We start from the raw sequence: 27,445 nt of genomic DNA, 5'->3' as shown, positions 1-27,445 counted from the left end.
TTATAGAACCTTTTTTAGAGTGCCCTCACTTTTTGGGCAGATGCTCCTCTGTGAGCCTTGAGGCTGGAGATAAACCACCCACACTCATTTTGAGCAATGGGCCAAGTCTCTGCAGAGCTTTAAGTATAGATTTCCAACGTGCCCCCAGTTGTTTGAGGGTCTCTCAGGCAACAGATGGGTTTCCAGACCCCACTTAGCCAGACACAGGGAGTTGATCCATGTAGGGGAGGGAAGGCCCCACTGAGGTGATGGAGGTACCTGCCACTGCAGCAGCACCAGCTGATCTGTTACTGACAAATACTTTCCCTGGGACATGAATCTCCTCCTGATCCCTCCAACCGAGCAGGGCAGACGAGGAGAGAAAGACAGAGGGGGATTGTCAAAAAAGGATTTACCATGCAGAAAAAGTAAACAGTTTGAAGACATGTCCTGCTTTATCCAAAGTTTCAAGGTCGGATTTATCTCTTCAGTGAAATTTGGATGAAAAGACTCTAGGGCAGCTTTCTGTTTTGGGAGAGTCATTTAAAAAAGGGGCATTACATAGAAAAAAAGCTCAACATGAATGGGATCTTGTTTTCTTACAGATTTAACATACAGTATTGACTTCATGTGATTTGCCCCTGGCATTCCATGTTCAATCAATGTAATGCTGCCTCTTGGAGAGATGTTTTTCCATCAGGCTGGCTCTCTTATCAAGTGGATGGGAAATAGTTTCTTTTTTTATTTCTGCCTTTTCTTGTTTACTGGTTGGCGTCAAAATGAAATCAAAGAAAGGCTCTTTTCAAAAAGATAAATTCAACAGTTAGGCCAGATATATATACATATAAGTGGGGGCTGTGTCTTTAACCCTGTATGCATTCATAGGGGTTAAATATGTCACCAGTATGTATCAGCAGTGGGGGAAGATTAACAGTAGAGAGACTAATTCAGTGTTCAGCGGGGCTAGCTGGGCCACTGCCCCAGAAGAAGCATGTTGAGTCATTTTTGTTGTTCAGCCTGTGAACAGCCAGTATTTTCCCCATCTGCTCTGCCACTGGCTGAGCGCACATCTAATTAAAAGCAAAAAGGCTCTTGTGAAAAGGGAATGTTTCTTTGTGTTAAAGCTGATGGATCAATCCTTCACATTGTGAAGTTTTAAAGCAACTTCTCAGTAAGGAGGATCAAGTCGACGTATTTCTTTTTAAAGTGCCAACAGATAGGACAAACACTATGTTTGACAGCAACACCTAATCTTTGTCAGCGATGGAGTCTGCTGACACCTCCCTGTCGAGACTGATATATAGTATATTGACAAACATCGATGAACAGAGACTTACAGTTTTTCTCTTGCTTTACTGCTGGTTATGTTCACAGTTTTACTTCAAAATGTGGATCAAAAAATGCATTTAATATTTCCTTTGCGGTTTCTTTTACTGTAATGTATCAGTATCAGATTTCAAGGTCTTAAAATTGCTTAAAATTGTTCTTTTCATGTTTTTGTCTGCTGGCCAGAAAAATATGTTCAAGGCTAACAAATGCATCTAATGCCTTCATTATTTAATAAAAAACCAACACTAGGCCTATCATATCACTTAACAGTTTATCCCTCTCACATTGTTGCTAATATAATAAGTCATTTAATCAATTAGTCAGTGGACAGTCACAACAGACAGGGAGGAAGCAAAACATTCATGATCAGCTGCTTATTACCTTTTGGTTTGGGGCTAACAATATGAAAATGTCACCTCAGGCTCTAGGAAGTTGTGAAACATTCCCCCTCACAACGTCCTGACGTTTTAACGACTCAATAATGAATCAAATAAAACAAAATAGTTAGTTGAATCGATGATGAAAATCAATGGTTACTGACATGATTTCTTTTGTTTTTAAGCATTTTGTAGCTTTCACCCATATGCTGAAAAAATACTAGACTAAAAAGAGAAAAAAGAATTAGTCATTCCTTCACAATGTCCACATTTTGAAACAATACCCAAATTAAATAAAACTGTGTTCCTCATCATCACTGAATAAAACACCTCAAGCGACAGGTACTGATAATGGGGACAAAACAATTAAAGGTGATAACAACATGATAGGACGATTCAGCAAGTCTTCCAAATTAAACAACCCAATAAGTTGTGTGTAAGTGCCCTTTAAAAACAACACTGAGGCGATTTCTAAACTAGTGCCTCGATCTGCTCCACGACATCATTTGTCCATGCCTTCCAAAATTGTTACAAAGCTCTGTTGGAAAAGAAAAAAACTAGTGCTGTCCGTTACATTTTTTTTTTATCGCAAGATTAACATTCTTTTTGGCCTAGCAAATGTTGTCTTTTTTTTCACATGCTGTTGCAACAATTAGTAACGTTAGAAAAACTCCAGCACCACACCGGATCTAACTAGACCGGAAACAAAACAGGCACGCTGCACACACTTGTTTGGGCTTGCGAGCCGGCCAAAGAGTAGTAGGCTAACGTTACATTTTGAGTGGATGGCGAGCGCGAGACGCCGAAATGGATGCCAATAAGATTCTGAATGGTAAGTTTACTTTTAAAAAGTTGCCAAATGGTTCCATTGACAAGACCAAAGTGATCTGTGTGTTGTCAGTCCAGTCTAAAATACCACTTGATGGCCAAGCACACAGCTGATGCGAATTCTCCACGCCCTCGTCAAAGCCAGGCAACAAAAGCACAAAGCAAGCCAATCCACTTTTCCATGTTGATAGGACCATTAAAATGAGAAGAAAAAAATAAATAAATAATGGGACAAAAAGAAATCAAGGGACATTTAGAATAGATAGAAATTTGCGATTAATTGCGCGTTAACTATGACATTAATGTGATTAATCGCAATTAAATATTTTTATCATTGGACAGCACTAGAAAAAACATTTAAATTAATAAATAATAGGGTCTGGGTTCAAATTACTATTTTGATAAAATGAAGTGGCTTTGACAAGAGTCATACTGTGGCTTGATGGCTTTGTCACTTAAACAAATGTAGTTTTGGGGCATTTGGTTAAACAACTGATTGTGTGGTTTTCTTATACAAGACTAAGACACGCTAGCAGCTTTGAGAGGCTGTACATAGCGGGTCTGGGAGCTAAATGCTAATGTCAACATGGTAACAAGCTCACAATGGCAATGCTAGTTCAGCTAAAAATACTAAATACAGTCAGAAAATCTGGATCTGGCACAACAGTACTTCAAGTTCAGTCCCTTTTGCCAATGCCGGCATCAGTGTGACCCTTGATGGGACTGTAAAAGAAACCAAGTGCAGAGACATCACCTCTACAGCACAAAGCACACTGATGCTGCCCAGTCATGCGATAACCACAACACATTTCATTCCAGTACTTCTCTTAACAAAGACTGAAAGTGAACATAAACGTCATTTTTTTCCATCTTAAAAATGGATAATAAACTAAACCAGTCATAAAGTAGTACTGGAGGACTCATGCTCCATAGACTCCCAGACTGTTTGATCCACACAGACAGAGAGCAGCATCATATAACTGAGACTTATATCAGGTCACTTAATGTCAAAATATCGAAAAAGAACATTAGGAAGAGCCTCCCTCCCAAAAAGAAAAAAAGAAGAATAAGGCACTCATCTCTTCGTAAACTAATTATTCAAGGCTTCAGGCCCTTAATAGTAGAAAGCCGTCCGGCTGTGCTCTGCATTCCAAATGCACTGAAAATCTATGATACGAGGAGGATTTTGAATCCCCCTAAAATTAAATCATATTCTGGCAAACAATGTTATGCTGTATTATGCAATGGATTGATGACTCATTTAATTACTTTTTTCACTGTATATGCTCAAGACTGTTACAGTACTACATTAATATCAGCATGTTCTTTGGCATGATTATGTGGACTATGCTTTTCCTTAAGCTAGCCTTCATAGATATGCTTATGCTGTCTGTCTTTTTGTGTTTTTCTCTTCGCTTAGTGTCTGGATGTCTAATCTGAGCCTGTGTGCGCTTCACAGTCTGTGGGTGTCTGTGTGGGCAGGTTTACTTTCATTATCCTCGAAATAGAGAAGACAAGTTTAGGTTCATAAATGCATGTTTGAAGCTTGAGATTGAGATGTGCAAGACATCACAGGCCAACAATTTACAGCTCTGTCTATTACGCCCTTGCAAATATTGCGTTTATCTGCAGTGACTGCATGTTGAACACGTCTGGGTAGTAAGTCCCGGGTGCGTGCTGTAAAATCTGATCAGTGCTGAGGAAGAGATGGATATCCATCAGAGGTTGGTGTTGATAAATTAGCAATAACATGTCTATTGAGACAATCAGGCAGACCATTTAAACCAACATTAACCACAGAAGATCTTTGTGAAGTAGAAACTGAGAATGTGCACAGAATATTGCCTCTTTGGATGGTATAGTGTCGGTTTAACCCCGGATGTCGACACTGACGCACACAAACCTACAATGGGTTTGTTTAATCATTAAGCTTTCTGAAATTCTCTTTGCAACTAAAAGGGCCAACAAGGTTGTTTTGCTTGCCTACTCTTTTTATTTTGTTTTTCTTTGTACCTGCCTATTTTTAGTCACTCTAAAAATGGAGATCTTGACACAAGAGTTGAAAATGTTGTCACATTTACGATAAAGCACAATATTTAGCAAGAAAATGATGTGATATTGCCAATCAAGTTCAAACTGAGGTTTTAAGAAATGCTTTAAAGATCGTGGAGGTCAGTTTTTTTAAACGAAGTTAGGGTTTTGTCCTTTTTATATCAAATAGGCTTTGGGTTTCATCCACCATTTGTCGCTGTGTTATGATGCAAAAATGGGTGTAAAAATGTGTCTTGCATCTTGTAGAACAGAAGCAACTTAATGCCCTTTAAGACTATCAAGCATCGGTGTTGCAGACAGGAAGGATTTAGGAGTGTCCCTGACATTGTCTGACTTTATTTTGTGCAGACAGTCCTCCAGCCATCTGTTTTTCTTTTATCCACATCCTTCCTGAGAGGAACAGTCTAATATACCGTAGAACTTACTCTTTATATTCAGTGTTATTTTGGTACTTCAGCATTAGATAATATGTTCCCCAATCTCCTTCTCTCCTTATTCCTTGTCAGTTCTTTGCCCTTTTATCTAATAAATGCAAAACTGCCCCAAATTTGAAAAAGGAAATAAACAATGTCATAGTTTCTATCCAGGTCTTAAAACTTTTCTCTAAAACAATTTAAAACTGCAGAAACAGATAAACCTGGGATTGTATCTAGGTACAGGGCCTAGTCTTCACACAACTAAATATCACACCATCAACATACACAAGGACATCCATTTTTTGACATCTTGCAAAGCCAACAAATACCCTTGATAGCACGCACTCTGAAATGCTAGACAGGTGATCTGTAGGTCATTAAAAAGGGATAACCACTGTATAGTTCAAACTGATCAGGACAGCTATGAATATCAATGAGTGTCTGTGTGTGAATTAATGCGTCAAAGTGAGGGGGTCCGGTCCTACAGGAGGTAGAAGTCAGACAGCTGTCAGAGAATCCAATTATGTTCATGTTCCTTGGCCACCCCACAGCGCACACTCCACTGTTGTGCATTCCCCTAAACCTTCCCTCAACACTCAAGTTAAGCCGTCTCGCCTGCAGCCTTTTGTGAATATTTGAAAGTATTGCCGGAGGAAGAGAACGCAGCTGGCATTTCTCCTTCAAGAGAAGTGGCCTGGAGCCCTGGGGGCAAAAAGACTGCCTGAAAACATAACACAAGTCAAATACACAAAAGGCCCTCTGTGCCTTTGTCACTGCTTAACTGAGAAACTCCTCTCCACGTTGTCACAGCAAGTTCATAGAAAAGATTTTTATTGACGGTGACAGAAAGGCAAGTTCAAACACATAAAAAAAAGATGCATCAGGTATGTTTTTTATCCTTCTCTCTGGGATGGAGCACGCTAAACAATGACAACTCAGTGGAGTAGACGTGAAGACTCAAGTACTATGACACTTTGTTTTACCCTATGAGTGTTCAGAAAAGATGTTCAAGCAGGCCTAAAAATCGAAACAATAGAGATTTATTGTAAAAGCATTCAAGTTAGCGGTTATCTCCCACACACACACAGAGCAGAAAGAGTGGCCTGCAACCAACAAGGAGAGTTAATGAGGCAAACAGGAACCTGTGACATACCGGTACAGTATACAGACAATGTCCAATCCCAAAGTGAGCCCTGAGGACTAAGGACTAAAGACTCAGACTTAATTGATCTCAGGTGCTAAGTGAGTGTGTGTGTGTGTGTGTGTGAGGCCACATGGGCTCAGATAGGTATAAATGGGATTGGGACAGCACTTCACGAGATCACGTGTTACCTTGGCGACATTTAATAAAAAAGATGTTGCTGACACTTGCCGGTTTGGGAATTTTCATTTTAAGTTTGTTGCTTTCCACACGGACAAGGCACAGGAGACGGCTGCGTGATTCCACATTATTTCAAGCCCTTGTTTTACAAGCTGGAAAACAGGTTGGTCTGTTCCGTGGTCGTGTGTCGTGCGGTTTACCTTTGTAATTTCTGGATTTCCCTACGGTCTCCGCAGTAAACGTCACAACGCTTTGAACTGTGGGTAATTCCCTTTGGTGAAGTCTGCATCGATGCAGACTCACGGAAAGGGCTCGGTAAGTGTATACTCAAACCCTCACGCCCTTTGAAATTCGACATTGGGACAACCCTAAGCCCTTACGAATTTCGCGAGAACGCGCACCAAAGTCTGTGAGTCTGGACTGTGGGATTGGGCCAATGTGCTTCATTATTGCGCTAACCCCTTGAAAACAGACTGAGATGCAAAGTACCAGCTGTCAGCTTTGGCCTCAGCAAAGATGTTCTGCAACACAATCAAGTGCACTATGAAAGTACTCATTTAGTCATACCTAGTCCCTACATTAACCCTGCTACAACACACCAGGGATCAAAATCACATAGTGTACAATTACCATTAACAGTGTCCTGTTTACCTTTTATGCACCGCTCGCCACTACAGGCACACTGTTCACATTCATAGGAACTTTCACAACTTTTGAAAGCACTCATGTGAAAGTAGTGCAGCAACATACTGTACGTTTTGCCACTCAACATGACAGTCATGTTTTCATGAGTTTTATTTAGCCGTCTGAAACGAAGACCACCACCAGCAACATAAAAATTAAATAAAACATTAACCTTGGAAAAAAAAAAAAAAAAAAACAGTCACTATTTCACACTGCCAATGCCATATATTTAAGGAGTGTGGTTATCATCAAACTAAATTGACTATGACCCACTTTGGCTATTTCCTGGGGCTAAATCCTAGACATGTCAATCTTAAAATAACACACGACCCCTCTATCTGAATATCAAAGACTTAGACTGTTACTATTGGTTTTACTTTGTTTTACCCTATGAGCTCCACCAAGTGTTCAGAAAAGACATTCAAGCAGGCCTAAAAATTGAAACAATAGAGATTTATTGTAAAAGCATTCAAGTTAGCGGTTATCTCCCACACAGACTGAGCGCAGAAAGAGTGACCTGCAACCAACAAGGAGAGTTAATGAGGCAAACAGGAACCTGTGACATACCGGTACAGTATATAGACAATGTGCTTCATTATTGCGCTAACCCCTTGAAAACCGACTGAGATGAGACTGAGATGCAAAGTACCAGCTGTCAGCTTTGGCCTCAGCAAAGATGTTCTGCAACACAATCAAGTGCACTATGAAAGTACTCATTTAGTCATACCTAGTCCCTACATTAACCCTGCTACAACACGGCAGGGATTAAAATCACATAGTGTACAATTACCATTAACAGTGTCCTGTTTACCTTTTATGCACCGCTCGCCACTACAGGCACACTGTTCACATTCATAGGAACTTTCACAACTTTTGAAAGCACTCATGTCAAAGTAGTGCAGCAACATATTATACTTTTTGCCAATCAACATGACAGTCATGTTTTCATGCGTTTTATTTAGTCGTCTGAAACGAAGACCACCACCAGCAACATAAAAATGAAAAACTGTTCACGGCAGTTCGTGAAATGGTCACGTTATTTTTAATCTATTGATGGACTGACGGAGACATTTATGTTGTTTTTTTCGTGGTGTTTTTTTTTCACGTAATGGGAAGCATCTATACGGAGGTTGGGTTTAGGAAAAGAAGAACGGGGAAAGGACACATCACATGCCGGGACACGTCAGACGCGGGACAACAACGGGACGGGTGTGTTTAGGAAAAGAACAAGGGGGAAAGGAAACGTCACACACGGGACACGATCCCGGGGGTCCGGGGTGAAAGTCCTGTATTGTTTGACCCATCCACCACTCCCAACCCACCTCCCAGCGCGGATTTTCGGCATTACATAAAATATAGGATATAGGCCAGCAGGCAAGTGTTATTTAAAATAAACTCCTGGTGTACTTACTCCAATCCATCGTTTTATGAGTACATAACCTATTTGTACTAGTGTAGAAGTTTGGTATCATTTCAGACATTATTAGTGGGGTAATGTATAGGGGTGGGAATCACCAGAGGCCTCACGATACAATATCATCACGATACTTGTGTCACAATACGATATTGCGATTTTAAACAGATTGCAATATTCTGCAATATATTGCAATGTATTACCTTTTTTCCAACTTCAAATTTTTCCCCAATTTCAAATGATATCCCCCAAAGGAAAATGTTGTCAACATCTGTTTTATTGAAAAAGACATTTCTCTTTTTGTTCATCTTACTTCAATTTTATTGCTGCAATAAGGGATTGTCAAGCAGACTGACCAACATATATATCATAAAAGACCGATACTTGGCGTCTGTGTATCGATACAGTATTGCCACGAAAAATATTGCGATACTATACTATATAGATTTTTTTTCCCCCACCCCTAGTGATGTACAAGATACACTCTTGGCTCCATTAGCGCCTGCACTAAGCTATTCAGCTGATAACGCTAACTCTCCCAATGTTCCACCCAGGTGAAAAAAGCTTCTGGAGGGTTGTTTGGCTCAAGGTCATGGTGCAAAGGACCCTAGGGTGAAATTACTCCGAACCATCACTTTAAGCTGTAGGAAGTTGTTGATGGAAGTCAAACATTTAAGCAATTCCAACACCTTTTCAGTCTCTTCCGGGTTAAAAGAGACATACAACTGGAGGTCATCTGCATACAAGTGATAACGGATATCTCCAAATTGGTTAATTATATGTCCCAGGGGAAGCATATACAATGCAAATAAAATCGGACCTAACACAGAACTCTGAAGCACCCCACAGGAAAGGGCAGCAGTTTCTGAACAATAGGGACCAACTGACACAGAAAAACTTCTATCTGAATGAGTGAACCAATCCAGGGCGCTCCCTGAGATACCAACCCAGTGCTTAAGTCTTTCAAGCAAGATGTTGTGAGCCACTGTATCAAAAGCTGCGCTAACATCCAGCAGCACCAAAACCGAGCATTCACCCAGAGGACATTAATACATCTTTGGACATTCTAAGAAGAGCAGTTTCTCTTGAGTGTTTGACGCAAGCCAGATTGAAATTTGTCTAAAATGTTGACAAGACAGCAGTGAGCTGTTTAAGCAACAACTTTTCCTGGAAAAAAAAGTTGCCAATGTTAAATAACACACAGCCCCTCTATCTGAATATCAAAGACTTAGACTGTTATTACTGTTTTTACAGTAATGCTCACTAACTTACAAACTGCTGTGAAGTACATAAATTACCTTTACACAGCTTTCCAATTAAATGCATTTAAATTACAACAACTGGAAAATATTTCCATGCAGATGGAGAAGACTTCACCTAGTGACATAGAACACTGCCAAACCAAAGGTTGAAGAGATTACAAGAGGGACAGGTCTATCGGTCAGACTAAAATGTGGGATTATTAATCTCTACTGAGCAGAAATTGGAATATATTTTTAATTAAAAGGAAGTTTAAGGCTAAGGGTATATCGCATATGGGTAGTTACACTATAACTCTTAGTTATAAACTTCCTTTATCTGGTTTTCCCTGGTTGTGAGCGGTTTCATGTAGGAACTATTTTCATTCTATCAGACTTCCTACATTAAACTGCTCACAACCAGGCCTGTGGATTGTTTTGTAGTAACTGGGTCATGATTTCTGGAAACAGAGATTGCACAGTGCCATCTATTCCCATTATATTAAAGAAAAGGCAGACATCTCTACAGCTGATATCTTTAAGACTGGGCAACTCAAACAAAAAACATGCTAGACTGATCAATAGCACTACAGGGGAAAGGAAAATATGTATTTTTGATTTTAGGGTGAACCTTCACTTTACGTTTGTCAAAGAGTGCAGCAGCAGTAAACAGTAAGCAGGAGCTCAGCAGAAGAAATTTAATTATGATAAAAGGAACAGCAAAGCAAGCTGTGACATTAAAGCTATATTGTGTTGTTTCTGCCGCCCCCATGAGGAATTCTAAGTAATGACAACAAAACTGTTGGCGCGTCCACATGACATGGCGTTCTGCGGTCTCGGTTGACGCTTTTAAAAAGCAGCTGAAGACACACTTGTTTCAACTCGCTTTTGTCTCATGTTTGAAATTTGGGTTTTTTAAGTCTTAATCTTTTACCTTCATTGGTATTGTATTTGTTTTTGCTTGTTTATTTTCTGTTTTGGATCCTACTGTATTTTAACAAATGTTTATTGTGTGAAGCACTTTGTGACTGTCTGTAAAAAAGGTGCTATATAAAATAAATGATTATTATAATTATGATACAAGCCTTCCATGACCGCGCACATTGAGCTGTGTGCATAACAATATATTTACTTATTCATTTAATAAGTCTCTAAAGCCAATTTACATAATTATGTTCTACCTGGTTTGCAGTGAGCACCCCAGACAACAATTTAAGCGAAGGGGTAGGCAATTCAGCCCATAAAACCCATAACACTCAAATATTGATGTGAAGGGGCGCATAGCTGCCGTCACTGTAGCGATGCACTACCTAGTTTAGCTCACAAAGACGGAGTGCGAATGTTGCCGGTGTATGTTTTGTTAGCATGTTGATATGCTCCGTTTCAAATCATCTGTTAAACTTGCCATTTATCTAATTCCACACAGTAATCCTGTGGCGTTCTTGTGCACAAATGTACAGCTAATACTGCGGTGATTTAAAGGCTATAGCTATATCCATCAATACATCATAGTCTGTTTAAAACCATACAGTTTGTCACAAACATCATTTATAATAATCACACTTACATCTTTGTTAACTTACTGTTTATTTAGTTTAAAAGGTAACAGTATAATAGGTAGTCTTTGTGGCTTACCGGCGTCTGCTCTTTTGTTGATAAAGGAAAGTTGGCCGCGATCGGCGAGTTTAAATGACGTTACTACATCCGGGGTAACAGGAAGTGACTGTAATTTTGAGTAATTATTTATTTTGTCTGTTAAAGTATTTTGTGGCTTAATGAAATGTTTTGGTGAGTCATGTATAAATCTTCAGTAAATTTCTAGTCTACTAGATCTATTATTGTTGGCTGTTTGTAGTTTTTTTTTTTGTCTGTTCGCCTTAGCCACCCCTGTATTTTATTTGTTGTTGGTATGTTCCAATTTCAGGGGTGTGCTACAGGCCTATATAGGCTGTCAGTTCAGTTGCTCGGGGAGCTAGAAGAGGGTGGACGTAAGTCTGTGTAAGGCTCTAGTGACTAGTTTCAGTCAACTTATATACAGCTGTATCTGTATTTTTGGTACCATTTCATAAGTTTTGACTGTCATGTCAATTTATTTTATTTTTCGTGAAGTGTTTTTTTTTTTTTTTTTTTTGTTCCTTTAATTTTTGGTTTTATAGTTTGTTTTGCCTGTGGGCCTTAATTTGGACAGAAATTAATAAAATGTCCATCACTCCAAACTTCATCTTTGACTACCCTGAGTGTCACTATCTGCTCACGACGACTCCTACATCTACCTTCAACAATTAAGTTTTTATATTTCACATCGAGGAGCCTAAATTAACAACATGAAGCAAGACAAAAGCCTATGCCAAACAGGCAAGGAAGAATACAGACAGTAAGAAATCAATTCACATGTCATTTCAGCACAAACATTGCACATGTGTATCAAGCAAAAGAAAAAAACTAAAATGAACAGCCAGCTGAAGCCAAGACATCATCAAGCAGTGCGAAACAGCCAGCAGCCTCACAGCAGCAGCACACAGCAGAGCCAACAACTCATCACAATATGCAGGTTAGCACCATCAGCACTTACCTTAAGAAATGAAGCAGTGATTTTGGAGTTTACCGACATCCACGATAGGAAACTTTGCATCCGGTTTGGAGTTCCTTTGAGGCCGCAGTTGGTAGATTAAAGACTAGCCAACAAGTGCAGCACCAACATCATAATTTGTCCACAAAAGTCTCCTGGCAGGCAAGCTTGTTTACACTTATGAATTGTAGCAGCAGCTGTCTGCAGCAATGTTAACAGCATAGTTAGCTAAATGAGCTGAGCAGCAGAGTAAAAAAAAAAAAAAAAAAAGTTAAGTGGAGAACAGATGGATCAAAGGTGCTCTAAGTGATGTGACGCGTTTTTTAGGCTACATTTTTCATCACATATAGCAAACATCTCCTCAATATCCGATAGCTGCCTGTCCCCTGAACCCGCTGTAAAAAAAACGCGGTCTCTGTAGACAGCGCAGGCTTCACAAACTGTTTTTGTTGCCATTTGTGGAGCCTGGGCTGTCTACAGAGACCACGTTTTTTTACAGTGTGCTCAGGGGACCGGCAGCTAGCGGATAGTGAGGAGATGTTTGCTGTATGTGACAAAAAAAGTTGTAGCCTAAAAAACGCGTCACATCACTTAGAGCACCTTTTAAATAGGCCGCCATTTTTAAAAGGGTGCGTTTGATTCATGCCAGAGGAGTAGCTCAGGTACAATCACGGTGCCTGGGTAGCTGACCTGGTAGAGCACGCGCCCATATATAAAGGTTTACTCCTCGACGCAGCAGCTGCGGGTTTGACTCTGACCTTTGCTGCATGTTATTCCCTCTCTCTCTCTACCCTTTCATGTCTTCATCTGTCCTATGAAAATAAAGTCCTAAAATGCCCAAAAAAGAATCTTTAAAAACAAAACAAGGTACAATCACGTAACCATTTCTCCCACCTGTTGCTCAGTTCAACCAACGGGTTCATAATTGGCTTCTCATGTCCATTATGTTGCGCGCTCTCTCTCTCTCTCTCTCTCTCTCTCTCTCTCTCTCTCTCTCTCTCTCTCTCTCTCTCTCTCTCTCTCTCTTTATTCATCTGACTGTGTGGGTTATGGTGGGTTGAGTAACTAATACATATCTCATTAGATATCTCAAAAGGATTTTCAATCCATTTAACTAGCCTCCATTGTACATAGCATCTATTTACCTTCTTTAAAGTCTAGTGGAGGCTTGAATCAGTCTAAATTTGAGGGGAATTTGTATAAATTATGCACAAGAAAACAAAACAAAAACATCTACAATTTATATATTTCATTAAATTATGAGGCCATATAAAGCTTTGATGAAGAGCTGGAACATGCAGAATATAAATGTGTGGAAAATGATGATCTTTGAGGTAAAATAAAAAGGGAAACTGAAAGCTAAGAGGTGTAACACCCTGCTGTTAGAAGAACTGATTATATTAATTTGTATAATTGAAGAGCACCAATTGTATAATTTTAAATTTTTTTATTTCACAAAAGAATGTGCATTTTCCTCAATGCCTTTGTTCTCTTAGTAGCAACCTGCAGCGCACTACAAAGTGAAAATCTGCAACATATATTTGACAGTTCATGATAAAAGAGCCTGGCTTCCTTTCAAAAGAAAACCTTTTGCACTCCATCTCCCACTTCTCTATGTTAATGACAGTGTCACACTACTCCTTTCACTTGGCAGGCTGTTATCCACCCATCGTCTCTGAAGCATGTAACCTCATTAGTAAGTGGACTATATGCAAGGTGTACAGAGGCGGCATAGTTTGTAATGAATAGAGATGAGTTATGCTACTTAGTTTCGTTTATTTGACAAGAAGGTAAATGCCTTCTGCTTTAGGTCCTAAAAGAAGCCTTTAAGAGGCCTCAAGGCCTGAAGTTTGTTGAAGAAAAAAAGGGGTGATTATTATTAAAAAACTAACAAAACATCAGACAAAACCACATTAGTTTCACAATCATACTTTTATTTCCACAGAAATTCACCCAGTAGACAGTGTAAACTAGGAAAAGAATGAGGTTTCTCTTTCATTTTGAACTGAGGTCCGCAGCTTTATGTTTGTGTGTAAGCATTGGCGAGGGTCTATGATCCAGAACAATGAATAGCATTGACTTTCAAAGTAGTACCTACCACCATAGGACCAGGGATTTCACCTGTGGCCTCTCATTGATAGCCCAGCCCCATCTTCTGCTCGGAAGTTTAACATTTTTCCGTTGACCTACAGTTAAAGCTATAGTGCGTAGTTTCGGTCTCACCCAAGTAATGACAACAACACTGTCGGCGCATCCACATGATAAAGCCTTCTGTGATCGTGCATACGCCCCCACCTCTCCTCCACGCAGTTGCTAGTATGCAAGGAGGACACAGAGGATTAAAAAAGCATGATGGACTCTTCAGAAGAGGTCATTAGCTTCACTGTAGTTTCTGCAGGGGAAAGTCCCCAGACGACACAATCTTCTGAACATAGCCATACTGAGAAATACACAGAGAGAGTTGGAGCTGATAGTCTTAATTAGCTTTGTAGCAACTAGGGCTGCCACCTCTTAGTCGATTAGTCGACTAATCGGTCGTTTTGGTGTTAGTCGACTAAGATTTCTTTAGTCGATTAGTCATTTTCTATTCTTATTCATGCTTAATTACTTATTTCCAAGAAACTTCTGAGCACATTTATGGTAAACACAAGATTTAAAGTGGTGCTTTTGCAGGATTAATTGTTGAGAAACTCAGTTTTACAGATGGTTAATTAACTACATTTATATTGTGCTTTTCTAGTCTTAACCACCTCTCAAAGCGCACAGCTCTGTCAATTAAATTAACTAATCAATTAGTCGACAAAATCGTATAAGTGTTAGTCGACTAAGAATTTCTTTGGTCGAGGACAGCCCTAGTAGCAACTTATTTGGCAATGGCTTGAGTGTAACGGACGTTCATTAATATCAATACATTACGCACTAAAGCTTTAACCATTCAGTGTAAACATATCTGGAGGTTATTGGTCTAACATGTAAGCAATTGTGATGGAAACAACATATTAAAGAAACATGGTAAAAGGTGACAAAGTTCCATTTGCTTCAGTACTAACAGATGATTAGCTGAAACACCCTTATCAGATTTTTTGGTTCAACCTTTATTGCTGTCTCACATGGCTTCCTAGAAAAATACGATTACATTTGCAAAGTGAGAAACGCTGGGAAAAAAGAAAGAATATCATAAATCAAAAGGTACTATAAAACCAAGTAGTTTCTAAATCCAGTTTAATGTTCATTCAGCATTAACAACTAATGTCATTTAAAGTGCTCGGATCAGAATTTTCAAAAAGCTTAATTTGCTTTTCTTTCATTTGCATAAAAGGTAGCTAAAATACATAGTGTAGCGTTCCCTCATGTTTTTGCTTCAAACAATATTGCACAGTATACTGGAGATAGTGCTCAACATCTGAAAGCAGCTGATACTGGAGATTGATATTACAAAGTGATAAATACAATGACCTTGCATATTATGGGAAGAAAATATGAACAGCTACACTACGGTATGTGCTTTATCTGCACACTTTTAAATTTAGCTATGCTGAAAATTACAAATCTAACACCTGAGTGGTGGAGTTTAACCTACTGTAAAAGGACATCAATGGGCTGTACCGTGTCTGTCGCTGCTTGGACAACAAATATACTAAACCACAAGTCAAAAAACTTAGACAATTTAAAAATGAATAAAAATTAAATATTTAGTAGAGTTATCTCAAAAATAGAGAAAGGCATGTTTGCAAGTTTAAGCTTTACTTTAAAACCACCATCAGGAGCAGATAGAGGTGGCTAGGAAACAAGTGCTCCTGCTGGTGGTCTTAAACCAGCATTAGCTGATTTTTTTTCACCACTTGGAAGCAGCTAATGGCAAATGTGTTAGCAAACAGTAGCTACAGTTTTTACTAATTCAGCAGATATGTAGCATTCATTTGGAGTCATTATACACATTGATGTGAGTGAACCAAAACTGTAAAGTCGTAGGCTGTAAAAATATCAACAAGCTAAAAGGCCGTAAAACGCTCCGAGGAGCTGAGGGGAACTGCTGAGTTACAGTAGGGGATGATTATCTGTGGGTTTGTCACTGTTAGTGTTTTGTTTTTTGCGGTAACTCTACTATGTTAGGTCATTAGTAGACTTCCTGGTTACGAGTCAAGTAATGTGTCAGTTGCTGTGCATCTTCATCGTATTGCACGAAAACATCTTTAGAGATAGATAATGATTGCTGACATGTAGTCCTGTGCCATTCAGAGTAATAATATATAACAACCTGGCTCCTTTTCCTGTTGTGCAGCCTAATAATTTGTGAGTCTTATGGAAAAAAAAGTGTATCAAGATCCTGCGTTAGAATTGATCCGAGTTGCTACAGAGAACCCAGTTGTGGTTTTCTTATAACATAGCTAGCAAGACTGATTGGATTGACTGCTAAACTGAGCAGGGATATTGATTTGAAGATAGGGAATACAGCACAGGGAGAGAAGGATGTCACTGCCCTGCTTTCCCTGGCATGGGTTTGCCTTTGACTCACTCACTCACTCACTCACTCACTCACTCACTCACACACAAACACACAAAGAGAAACACTGGCAGCCAGAGGTGTCTGGAGATGCACAAATACACACACACAGGCACACAAACATACAGCAGGCAACATTGATTTCCTGTTTGGGATTACTAAGCAGTGAGTGCCACAACTGAGGCTATTCTCTGGACCACAGTGCACACAAACAGACATGCTATGTATTTTGTGTCCCTCTCCGCTCTTATATACACCTTCACGAGATTTTATGACAAGCAGAAAGGTCTTCTCCTGATCATAGCACCTTCACTATTTCATCTCTACATCTATTATTCTTTGCTTTAAACTCCTCTTTCTTATCCTGTGTGTGCATCTTTCTGTCTCTGTTTTCATTAAAATAAATGGGTTTTTCTTGGCTTCCCATAGCAGTGTTGACTGCTTGGCTGGTTTGGCACAATGCTGAACCGTCCAACAGGTAAACATTTGTTATCAGCCACATGGATCCACATTTCCAGCCTCTACCCATTTCCAGGGTAATCTAGGGACCACCTTTTCTTGTCTACACTGGACAGATGGATTAATGTGTATTTGGAGAGCCCATTTTGTGAGAGCAAAACAACACAAACACTCTTGTAAGCACTTTGCTGTAGAATTCAAAGTGTGTATGTAGACACACTTGTTTGGCTACTGGGAAGTGTAAACTGATGTGTGTGTGTTCCCTTTGCATTTCGTGTCTCTTTGAGTTTTGTCAGAGCTCCTGTGCATGTAACTTGTAACTTGTGTCCGGATGTGTATGTGTGTAATGTGTCTATGTGTATCTATCTCTCTCTGTCTCACTCTGTCTATGTAGGGTGCATTATTGGACGCAGTAGACCGGACAGTGCCAGAGGCATACACCAAGCGGTCACGCGGCGTGACAGAGAAGAGAGCAGAGTTGCTGTCAGAAGGCCTTTTTAACACACTGCTGCTCTCCGTTTGGGGACATTTCGGAAGCGTTTGACTGCAAAAGGGCTCCGCAAAGGAGAGATAAAAACAATTCTGAAAAACTCCCACAGAAACACCACTAAAGCCCCAAAGGCTTCCTACCTGAAAATACCACACTAATACCTTTGATGTTCCCAAAGTGATGTGCAAGAGAGCAAGAGGAGGAGAGAGACAGAGGGAAAAACGACAACAGCTCTCTCTCACACACACACACACACACACACAGTGTGCGAGTGCTTTATTACACTGCTCTTTTTCGCTATGGTATAAAACCTAATTCCTCACTTGCATACTGTTTCTCTAAGTAATATCTCCACCACCAGCATGGTATTATTTTTATAAGACTATAATTACATCTGAGTTGCATTTACACAGAAGGTCTGAGACCCCTTTTGCTAATATGTGCAGGTTCAAAGGTTCACTCAGGATGTAACTAAAAACATGTATGCACCTCACCTCTATGTATCTCATCTCTCACTTCCACACACACACACACCCACACCCACACACACACACACACACACACACACACACACACACACACACACACACACACACACACACACACACACACACACACACACTTTCATTCTGGGAGTGACAGCTCCAGAAAACTTTGACAAATTAGTTTTTCAGTCTAGCCCCCCATTCCACTTTTTATTTTATTTCTCACTTCCTGTTTTTGCCTCCATCTTCCCCTTGGCCTTCTATTACAATGCAAAGGTCACATTCATGTCACCTCCATGTTTAAAATCAAATGCACCTGTGTGTCAGAGGGCACAGCTGTGTGAGGACAAGACTTTTAAATTTAGCCAGCGGACATTTACAAAACCAAACTAAAGCTGACTTCTCTGAATGTTAAAATTTTTTTTGGATCAGTGTCATTCATGTGCATGGCTTGCAAACTTCCATCAAATTCCCCTCAATCTGAAAACTGTTATACTATTTACCACAATGGATTGTTGTGAAGATAAGATCCTGCTATATACTATATTTCAATCAGTTAGGCAGGCTGGAGTTGTAGATGCTAATATAGAAACAATACAGCAGTCACAATACCGATGTCAACGACACAGGCAGTCCCTGACTAGTCTATATGGGTTAATCAGCTCAGTGTATGTTTCTCTGACACTCAAAAGGTGAAACAATCACACAGTTATTGTGGCTGGGGAGAGAAGGGGATGAATATAAACGTCAGAGGGATTCCAGTTTTAAGTTTTGATGGCTGTGTTTATGCTCCTCAGGGAATCTTTGGCTTGGGGAGGGATGAGCGACTCAAAGGGATCAGGATCTTGGCTGACCCAGGGCCTTTGAGCGTCCCCTGATCGGGCTCCTCCAGGCTGGAGCGGGAGCACCTTGGAAACCTGCAAGGCTCTGATGCTCTGCGAGGCTGAAGCAGTGAAGCGCGACATAGACTTGAAGCCTGAACCTGGGGTCCAGCATTAAAGCAGGGAAGGCCTCTAGATGGAGGGGGCAGCTGCTTGATGTGGTTAGCCAGAGGCCCTAAAGAACACCCGGTCTTCAGAGAGACAAAGCCACCAGTGCCCCCTGGCTTGAGTGAAGGGAGAGACACACGCTTGTGTAGGCGAGGAGGCTGCAGCATGCGAGGGCTAGTCGAACCAGCAGATTTAGCAGTGACAGAGCTCTGCGGTATCACAGCAGGGGCTCTTCGTTCATGCTCTGCTGCAGACTGAGCTGCTGATGCCGGACTGTTTCTGGCAATTACCCCCTGCGGAGCCCCAAAGCCTGGCCGGTGCAGGTTGGTGCTGAGGAGATGACTCATCTCATCGGGGTGTGCTGGCCCAGACACATCTGCCATAAGGTCTTCAAAAGGACGGTTAGCGTCGATATGCATTCCTTCCTCTGATCTACTCCTTGTGAGGTCACTGTGGCCCTCGGTGGGGGGAGTTTTTACTAGTCTTCCCTGGTGGAGGTGCTCGTTGAGGCAGGGGTTGAAATGCTGTAGTACTTGAGGCTGCAGAAAAGAGGAAAGACATATCAATATATAATTTTAAATGGGTATAAAATAGTCATGAACAGTCAGTGTAATGAGGTACAACTCTGAGTTCTTTTTACCACGTTCCAGAAATGGCTGGATTCTAAATTTCTCCAGGCATTTGAATATTTTGCTGCTGCAAAGGAACTTCTGAATCAAAAGGCAAACTGAAAATTCTGCCTTTCCTTTGACTTGTTTATTTACTTTTTAATAACAGCCTGTTTCCACTGCCAGCCCCTGAACTATTCCTAGAATGAGCGAGGCAAAGTCACAGAGGAAGCCCTGATTCAGCACTTAAAAACAAGCAGAGAATAACCTTGCCATGTGAGTGCCTGGGATCTACTGAAGTCTTTGACTCATTTTGTGATCGCTGCTGCAGAGGTGCTTCAAAACATTCAAACTGAGAGCTACGATGCCTGCTGCCTGTGTATGAACATGCTGAGTCGTTAACCACATGAAATATAGACCAACCGTGGTGTTGTCCTCCACCAGGAGACATACAGGGTATGAACACAAAATCCTGCAACCGTGAAGCTCATTATGTTTAATATTTGTTGTGTTAGAGAGCTACTAATTATACAACACAACAAACAGATTCAAGAAGAGTTGACTTAACACTTCTCTAACACAGACACTACAAAACCTCATTATGACTTAATAACAGAGTTAGCATTTGTTTCAACTAGGGCTGGGACTGGGACACAAATAATTTGCGTCGACGTGTAGAAATCTATAAATAACCGGCTGCCTCCATTAACAGCGCAAGTATGGATTCCTCGCAAGTTCATGTTGAGAACAAGGCTCGCACATGGTCATGGTGGGAGTATTTTAGTCTTAATGCCAACAACAACATGGTAGTCTGTAGACTTTGTAAGATGCATCCCTGATTCAGGATAACAGCAGCAAAACACCGTAAGTTCTGCTCACCTTTTTGTCCCTTTAGATTGTCTGCCCGAGCCCGCCCATATATCCCGCCACTATCCTCAGGCCAGGCTGGGCCGGGCCCTTAATCAAGTATTTGTGTTTTTTTAATCATTACTTTATTAGCCTAAAAGAAAGAAAGAAAGAAAGAAAGAAAGCTATGTCTCTCCAGCTTTTCCCGTAGCTCTGGATATATGTCCTGCACTGACTTGAGTGTGAAGTAAACTGTGCTAAAATCGTTTCTCCCACATCTGTAGCACTGTCTTTCATAATTGCGCAACCAGGCCAGATTGTTTCAGATATCTCACGATTATCACCTTTATAACGTCAGTTATAACAGCCCACGTATTAAAAAACTGCCGGGTTAAAATCAGGCTTGGGCTCATAATTCCAGTTAATGTGTCTACGTACACGTCTACAGTACACGTTGTGTCCGGGGCCGGGCCCGGACACAACGTGTAGTGTAGACGTGTACAATTATCAACATAGTGACAGGGAATGTGTTCCCACTAGTAGCCCAAATGTACGTTAGTCCGTTGATTTGTTTTAATGCCCCGCTATGACTTAACATTAGGCATCGAGAGCTTATTCATCATTTTACCTACTACTGTTAAAAAAAGCAAATACAGGCTACTCTTTTTGCACTTGCTCTGTTTAAGTTTTTATTTTTGTATTCCTCCTGAAAGTGACTTTATTTGGTTGTTGGATTGATAGCTAGCCTACATCTGGCTTCAGGTTGCACTACAAATACATTTTACTTAAACAGTGTAGTGTTAAACAATTTTAATAAATAGATATTTGAACCTTAGTGAATTTTTTTTTGTAAATTGTTAATAATTGAGCAATGGGAAAATAATCGCTAATTGAAGAAATAATCGCTAATTGAAAAATTAATTGTTAGAATCATCAAAAAATGAATCGTTAGATTAGTCGACTAATCGAAAAAATAATCACTAGATCAATTGTTTAAAAAATAATCGTTTGGGACAGCCCTAGTTTCAACACTCCTGTATTGGTTGGATTGCTTTTGATTGTACGGTTGTTAAGTGTTTTGATATATGATGATATCTGTCCATTCCCTGCACATGCTTTATTTGTTTTAGATTGAAGAATTCATACTTTCTGCATCACAGCTTCACTTTAAAAAAGTAATGAAGATAATTTTTTGCTTTTACAAGAGGTACCACTACAGTGTATGCCCGGTTGATGTATAATGCCATAAGATAACTTTAACCTTGTTTAGAACAACTATTCTGGACCACATTTCCAGATAAGCAACAGAATACAAGGCTAACGGTACTTATTAGTCCAAACAACCACCAGCAGCAGAGTTGCTCAGATCAGAAAAAATGTCAATATTGAACTATATATGAATATTTTATACTGTATATGAGTACATTTTCTGAATAGCTTATGACCTCAACATATATAAAAATCCATCCTGACATTTCCTATTTTAGAATACTTAGTTTGAGCCGGATTCTGTGAGCATGCTGACAGCATTACTGTCAGTTTTTTTCCAGTCCATTGAACTGAACCTAAATAATATAAATTCACCTGAAACCATCTAAAGCATGAACTCAGTTTTAGCAGAAAACATACCCTCTGCGAGTTGAAAGTAAGAAGATCTTAGAGGATGTGAATATATAGCTGTGCAGGTCAAGCTGCTTTGCCTATTTCTACCATCAGTCATTTATATTCAGAGTGGGAGTCGATGTCCGAGGCCACAGCTCCATCTCCTGGTCCCCTGCCACAATGTGTCCTCCAGCCTATTACAAAAACCTTGTCCACCTCCAGTATCAGTTTGTTGTTGCATGCAATTTTAAATCTTCTGAATAAAGAATGTACTGTTGCTTCTTACAATAGCTTTGATCAGTCTGTCACTCAAATCATGAGCAAGTTATTAAGGCTTTTTTCTTTTTTTTTGCTTTGACATACAGTATAGTTGTTTTTATGATACAGTTTGGGAGCACTCCCTACTGATTCAGTTCAAAATCAAAATACAAGACTTTGTTCCACTCCACAAATTACAGGTGTCATGAAGTAAATCAACTACATTAATAGGACATCATCATTATAGATACATGCCTTGTACTAATTTTCAGTTTGGACAATGTGGTTCATGGTAAAAAGAAAAAAAAGAAAAGAAAAAGAAACTAAAATGTCCATTCTCAAAAGACTACCTTTAATATAGGATACCTTTAATTGTAAGGTTTGCGTCAAGTGGATATATTTATAGCTGGCCCAGCTGGAAGAAGCCTAGCAACATGCAGTATCTACAGGGTGTAAGTCAATAATTATTGCCATCTACAGCTGCCTGCTACAGATACAAATAATTAGCAGCAATCATTCTGAGCCACTGCCAAGAAGTACATATCTCAGCTCACTAATGATAGCTATCACTTGAATAGAAATGTTCTTTCTAACCAAGAAAGACGCAACATTTGAAGCACCTGGAAGATGCCAGGGCCCACAAGAACCGATCTCATCTCCAGCCTTTCTCACAGTAAAAAATAGCTGCGTGATTAGAAAAGCAACATGCAAGAATTTGAATAAGGATGTAAATGATCCCTGTTATGTCTGTCAGAAGACAAGGTGATTGCAGCATATAAGCAGATCAGAGTGGCAATATGGTAGCACTCCATTTCAAAGCTAGATTAACTTTGTGGTATCATTTAATATATGCGGTGGTGTAAATGGTGAGTTGAATCATGTTTGAATTTAAGCAGTGGACATAGTGTGAGAGCAGAGGATGTGTGATTACTTTGATTTGTGTTGCTTGCTGTGCTTTGATAGGGGAGTCAGAATAAAGGCGATTGCTCAGGACAGCAGTAATATACATTCACGTCCCATAACATAAGGGTTTTCTTAAATGTTATTCCTTCAAATACACTTCAACCTAGAATAATAAAGCACCTTTTCAATGAATAAAATATAGAAAAACAAATCCACACAGAGAGATGTACCCATGCATGCATACCGGTTCCTATATACTTAATTTGAAAAGATGGAACAAATTGAAAAGACACCCAAAAAAAACAGGTAAATGAAATGTGAAAAAAATGAAAAATGATCAAAAGTAAAGAAGTATCACTGTGACCTCCATTAAGAAGAGTGGACCAACGTTCAAAGTACAGATACATCAGATCAAAACTCTAAAACAACTGAAAATCCAACACAAAGCATGCAGACACAGATGTAGAAGGGCATGCTTCAGTCGCGCCTCATGATGCCAAACCCCACCCCAGCGTGCAGGAGTTGGGGGCAGCATGTTGACTGCATGTTAAAGAAACATTACTGTACCACGCTGTGTCAGTGAAGTACTGCACTAGGTGCTCCACTCCTGGTCATAGGCATTATGTGTGGGGAGGCAAAGGTAGAAGAGAGAACATGGGAAATTCAATTTAATTTGTTCAGTGACGGAGAGCAGAGATGAGGAGAATAAATAGTGTAAAGACAGAGAGAGGGGGAGAGAGAGAGAGAGAGAGAGAGAGAGAGGGGGTGGACAGAGAGAAAGAGATAAATGGTGGTGGTATAGACTTGTAAGACAGACACTTGTTGGTGTTAAGAAATTTGAAATCCAGAATCAACACCCAGCCCATGCTTGCAAGAAAAGGTCACACATTAGTTCAACAAACAAACCAATTTAATGCAAAATATAATTACTGCATCCTCCATTCAGCGGCACCTGTGTGAAGAGTCCAATTCTATTTTCTATTCTGAAAACTTTCATTACTGGCAAGAACTCTTTGCTCCCAGGGAGGTCAGAGCATTCTTATATCTAAATATAAGTGCATAATGACTATATTCCACTGTGTTTCAGTGTCATTACCTCTCCTCGTACTGTTTTCTCCTACTGTACAGACGCTCTTTTGATATTGGGGAAACAGTCTATAAACATAGGTGCACTTAAGATCGAAATAACCTGAGATATACATTTCTCTTCTCTTTGTTTTTTTGCTCTTCGCTCTCTCACATATGTGTATTTTCTGAAGTCTATTTACCCAATGTCATTATCTTTTGCTGCTCTCATACTTGCTACCTCATCAGCACAGCATAATACAAAAGCTTAGGGTAACACTTTACTTGACGGTATCTACATAAGAGTGATGACACATGAACCCTAACCCTAGCTCTAACGCACTCTAATTGTTCATAGTCCCATTCCAGTTAAACCTCAAACACTCTGGCGCCCCTCCCATCCCCTCCCAAAATGGACACCCAGACCTCAGCCCAGCCCTATACCCGTAGTTTTTCCTCTGTCCTATGGTCCATTGGATGTGCCTTGCCTGGGGTTCGTACCCCGTTCCCCCAGGTTCGGAGAAACAGAGTTGCCTCTACACTACCAATCCATCTGCCCACTGCTCAATAGAAACCCTTTCTGACCCCCTCATACCTCCATCTAGCTTTTTTCTTTCAGATCAATAGGCCAGTGCCAAAAAATTAAAACCCTTAAAGGAACACGCCGACTTATTGGGAATTTAGCTTATTCACCGTAACCCCCAGAGTTAGACAAGTCCATACATACCCTTCTCATCTCTGTGCGTGCTGTAACGCTGTCTGACGGCTCCAGCGGCATCAGGCCAGCACAGAACATGCAGGTGAATGGTTCCAGTAATCCTACTGCTCCGAATAAGTGACAAAATAACGCCAACATGTTCCTATTTACATGTTGTGATTTATAGAGTCACAGCGTGTACAAAAAATAACGTAACATGAGTCACTTGTCACTTTTGTCACAATTCGGAGCAGTAGGCTAGTTAATACCAGTTACCTGCAGGATCTGTGCTGGGCTAAGCTAATGCTGAAACCGTCAGACAGCGTTACAGCACGCACGGAGATGAGAAGGGTATGTATCGACTTGTCTAACTCTGGGGGTTATGGAGAATAAGCTAAATTCCCAATAAGTCGGCGTGTTCCTTTAACCACAAACCCTAACCGTAACCCAAATCTAACCCTAACCATAACTTGTAATGACAAAAACCGAATGACACTTACTAAAAGAAGCGTTATGTCATAAACGTTTATGACTTGTTTATAATGTTCAAGTAAAGTGTAACCAAGCTTTGTTGTGGAATTCACCATTGCTGTGACTGTGCGGTCATTGTTTCGGCAGACCTGTCCTTTTAGTCTGCAGGCAAATGTTGCAAATTTAATTTTTATATCCAAAGCAAAGATCATGTTATGGTCATGTGTAGAAGATACATCTTCTGTTAAGGGAACTATTATATCATTAATTTACATGATATATTAACATTGTTCCTACTGCAAATTATGGTAGATATATTATTTTTTAGGGGAGTAAAGTAAAGGTTAGAAATGCAGGTTGTAGAAAGTCGTCAAAGTCAGCTAGTTTCTGACTGAACACAGCAAATAAAAGATAACTGAAGCTATGGGAATATGACACCTGGAAATGAATTGCTATGGGACAAGAAGTCAGACTGTGTTTAGTAAAACTATTTTGCATGTTACTAAAAGTAATCTAAAACTGACATACAAATCTTCCTATAACCGCACAGTGAAAAAAGGCTCTGCTAATTTAAACAAAGATCTTTCAGTAGTTTAAAGAGTTTAAATTGGAGATAAAGTCAGTTTTTTCAGACTATTTACCGACCTATGGATAAGTTGTGTTAGGAAACGATAGAGAAGAGGCTGCAAAGGATGTTAGTGACTCACTCTGTCTGCGCTGGGGCATGCTGGTACGGGTCAAGCCCTGGTGCTGTGCCTGCCACGGGGACAGCAAAGGGGTGGGCAGCACACCCTACGCAGAGAAAAACACAAAGGACAAAAGGCATGACGTACCAGAACACACACACACACACATACACACACACACAGAAACATGCCAACATAATAAACACACACTCACAGTCATAAACACACTGTTAATGAGGATGGATAGCCCAATTTACACAGAACACAAAAACACACACAGGCAAGGTATGTTTGATTTCCCTTTGAGTAACTTTTTTGTTGGGAAAATACTCTTTTTCCCAACAATGTCTGACAGTATCATAAATATCCTATATCGGCTTGTTTCAACTATTCACTGAAGCAACAAACGTACAGTAATACTGTATATGATGTTTACACTGGGTGAAATATTCAACGCAGGATCCATTCTGTTTTATAGCAACACTATTGTTCCCTCAAATTGAAATATACAATATAGAGGTCTTCCACACAATAATGTACCCATTTTCCCACAATTTAATAATTCGAAAATTAATATTTGGAGTATGTATTTAAATGGACATGTCTGGTCCCAGTCTTCATTTGCTCAAAATGTTCAGAAATGTTCAACACACATAAAAAAAGAGTAACGTATACACATAAGTTATCCACTACATCACGTGATTAAGCTATTGTTAATAGGGAATTGTGAAGTATCCAAACAGGAAGCAAAACATTGTTTTCCACACCTACCACCATAATGTTTATTTTTCAGATCAGGTCAGTTCAATTTTATTTATATAGCACATTTAAAAACAACCATAGTTGACCAAAGTGCTTAACAAGCTCAAAAACCTAAAGTGACAAAGCTCAACTTGAATTGAAAGCGAACAAATAGTAGTGGGTCTTAAGCAGCCACTGCAAAGGCTCGGTCACCTTTATTTTTTTACCTGGATCTGGGCACATCGAGGAGCATCTGATTGGAAGTACTTTGACAGGTGTGTGGACATGTAAAAGCTCCGATAAATAAGAAGGTGACAACCCATTTAAAATCTTAAAAACAAGCAATACAATTTTAAAATCAATCCTGAAACAGACAGGAAGCCAGTGGAGCAAGGCCAAAACTTGTGTAATGTGGTCACGCATTTTGGTCCCGG

At 39.9% G+C, this 27,445-nt stretch overlaps 1 protein-coding gene and 1 long non-coding RNA gene across 4 annotated transcripts in view; both read right to left on the bottom strand.

Moving 5' to 3' along the window:
- Window positions 1-1,196: 1,196 nt before the first annotated feature.
- Window positions 1,197-18,332, bottom strand: LOC114571669 (uncharacterized). Its single transcript, XR_003694700.1, has 3 exons — window positions 16,988-18,332; window positions 9,773-9,777; window positions 1,197-1,207 (listed from the first exon to the last, which is right to left on the bottom strand). It is a non-coding gene; the product is annotated as an uncharacterized LOC114571669 (long non-coding RNA).
- A 22-nt stretch (window positions 18,333-18,354) lies between these two features.
- ccser2a (coiled-coil serine-rich protein 2a) overlaps window positions 18,355-27,445 on the bottom strand; it is a 61,165-nt gene continuing 52,074 nt past the window's right edge. For 2 of the 3 annotated variants that reach the window (XM_028602732.1, XM_028602734.1), the window contains exon 10: window positions 18,355-19,673. In XM_028602732.1, coding sequence (XP_028458533.1) covers window positions 18,939-19,673 — 735 coding nt within the window. In that variant the 3' untranslated portion in view covers window positions 18,355-18,938. Of the gene's footprint in view, window positions 19,674-26,291; window positions 26,377-27,445 lie in introns of all 3 variants that reach the window. The other variant, XM_028602735.1, reaches the window with a different exon arrangement.

This window comes from Perca flavescens, chromosome 17 (genome assembly GCF_004354835.1).
Source record: "Perca flavescens isolate YP-PL-M2 chromosome 17, PFLA_1.0, whole genome shotgun sequence".
Taxonomy (NCBI): Eukaryota; Metazoa; Chordata; class Actinopteri; order Perciformes; family Percidae; genus Perca; species Perca flavescens.
This window is presented reverse-complemented; position numbering and strand designations above follow the sequence as displayed.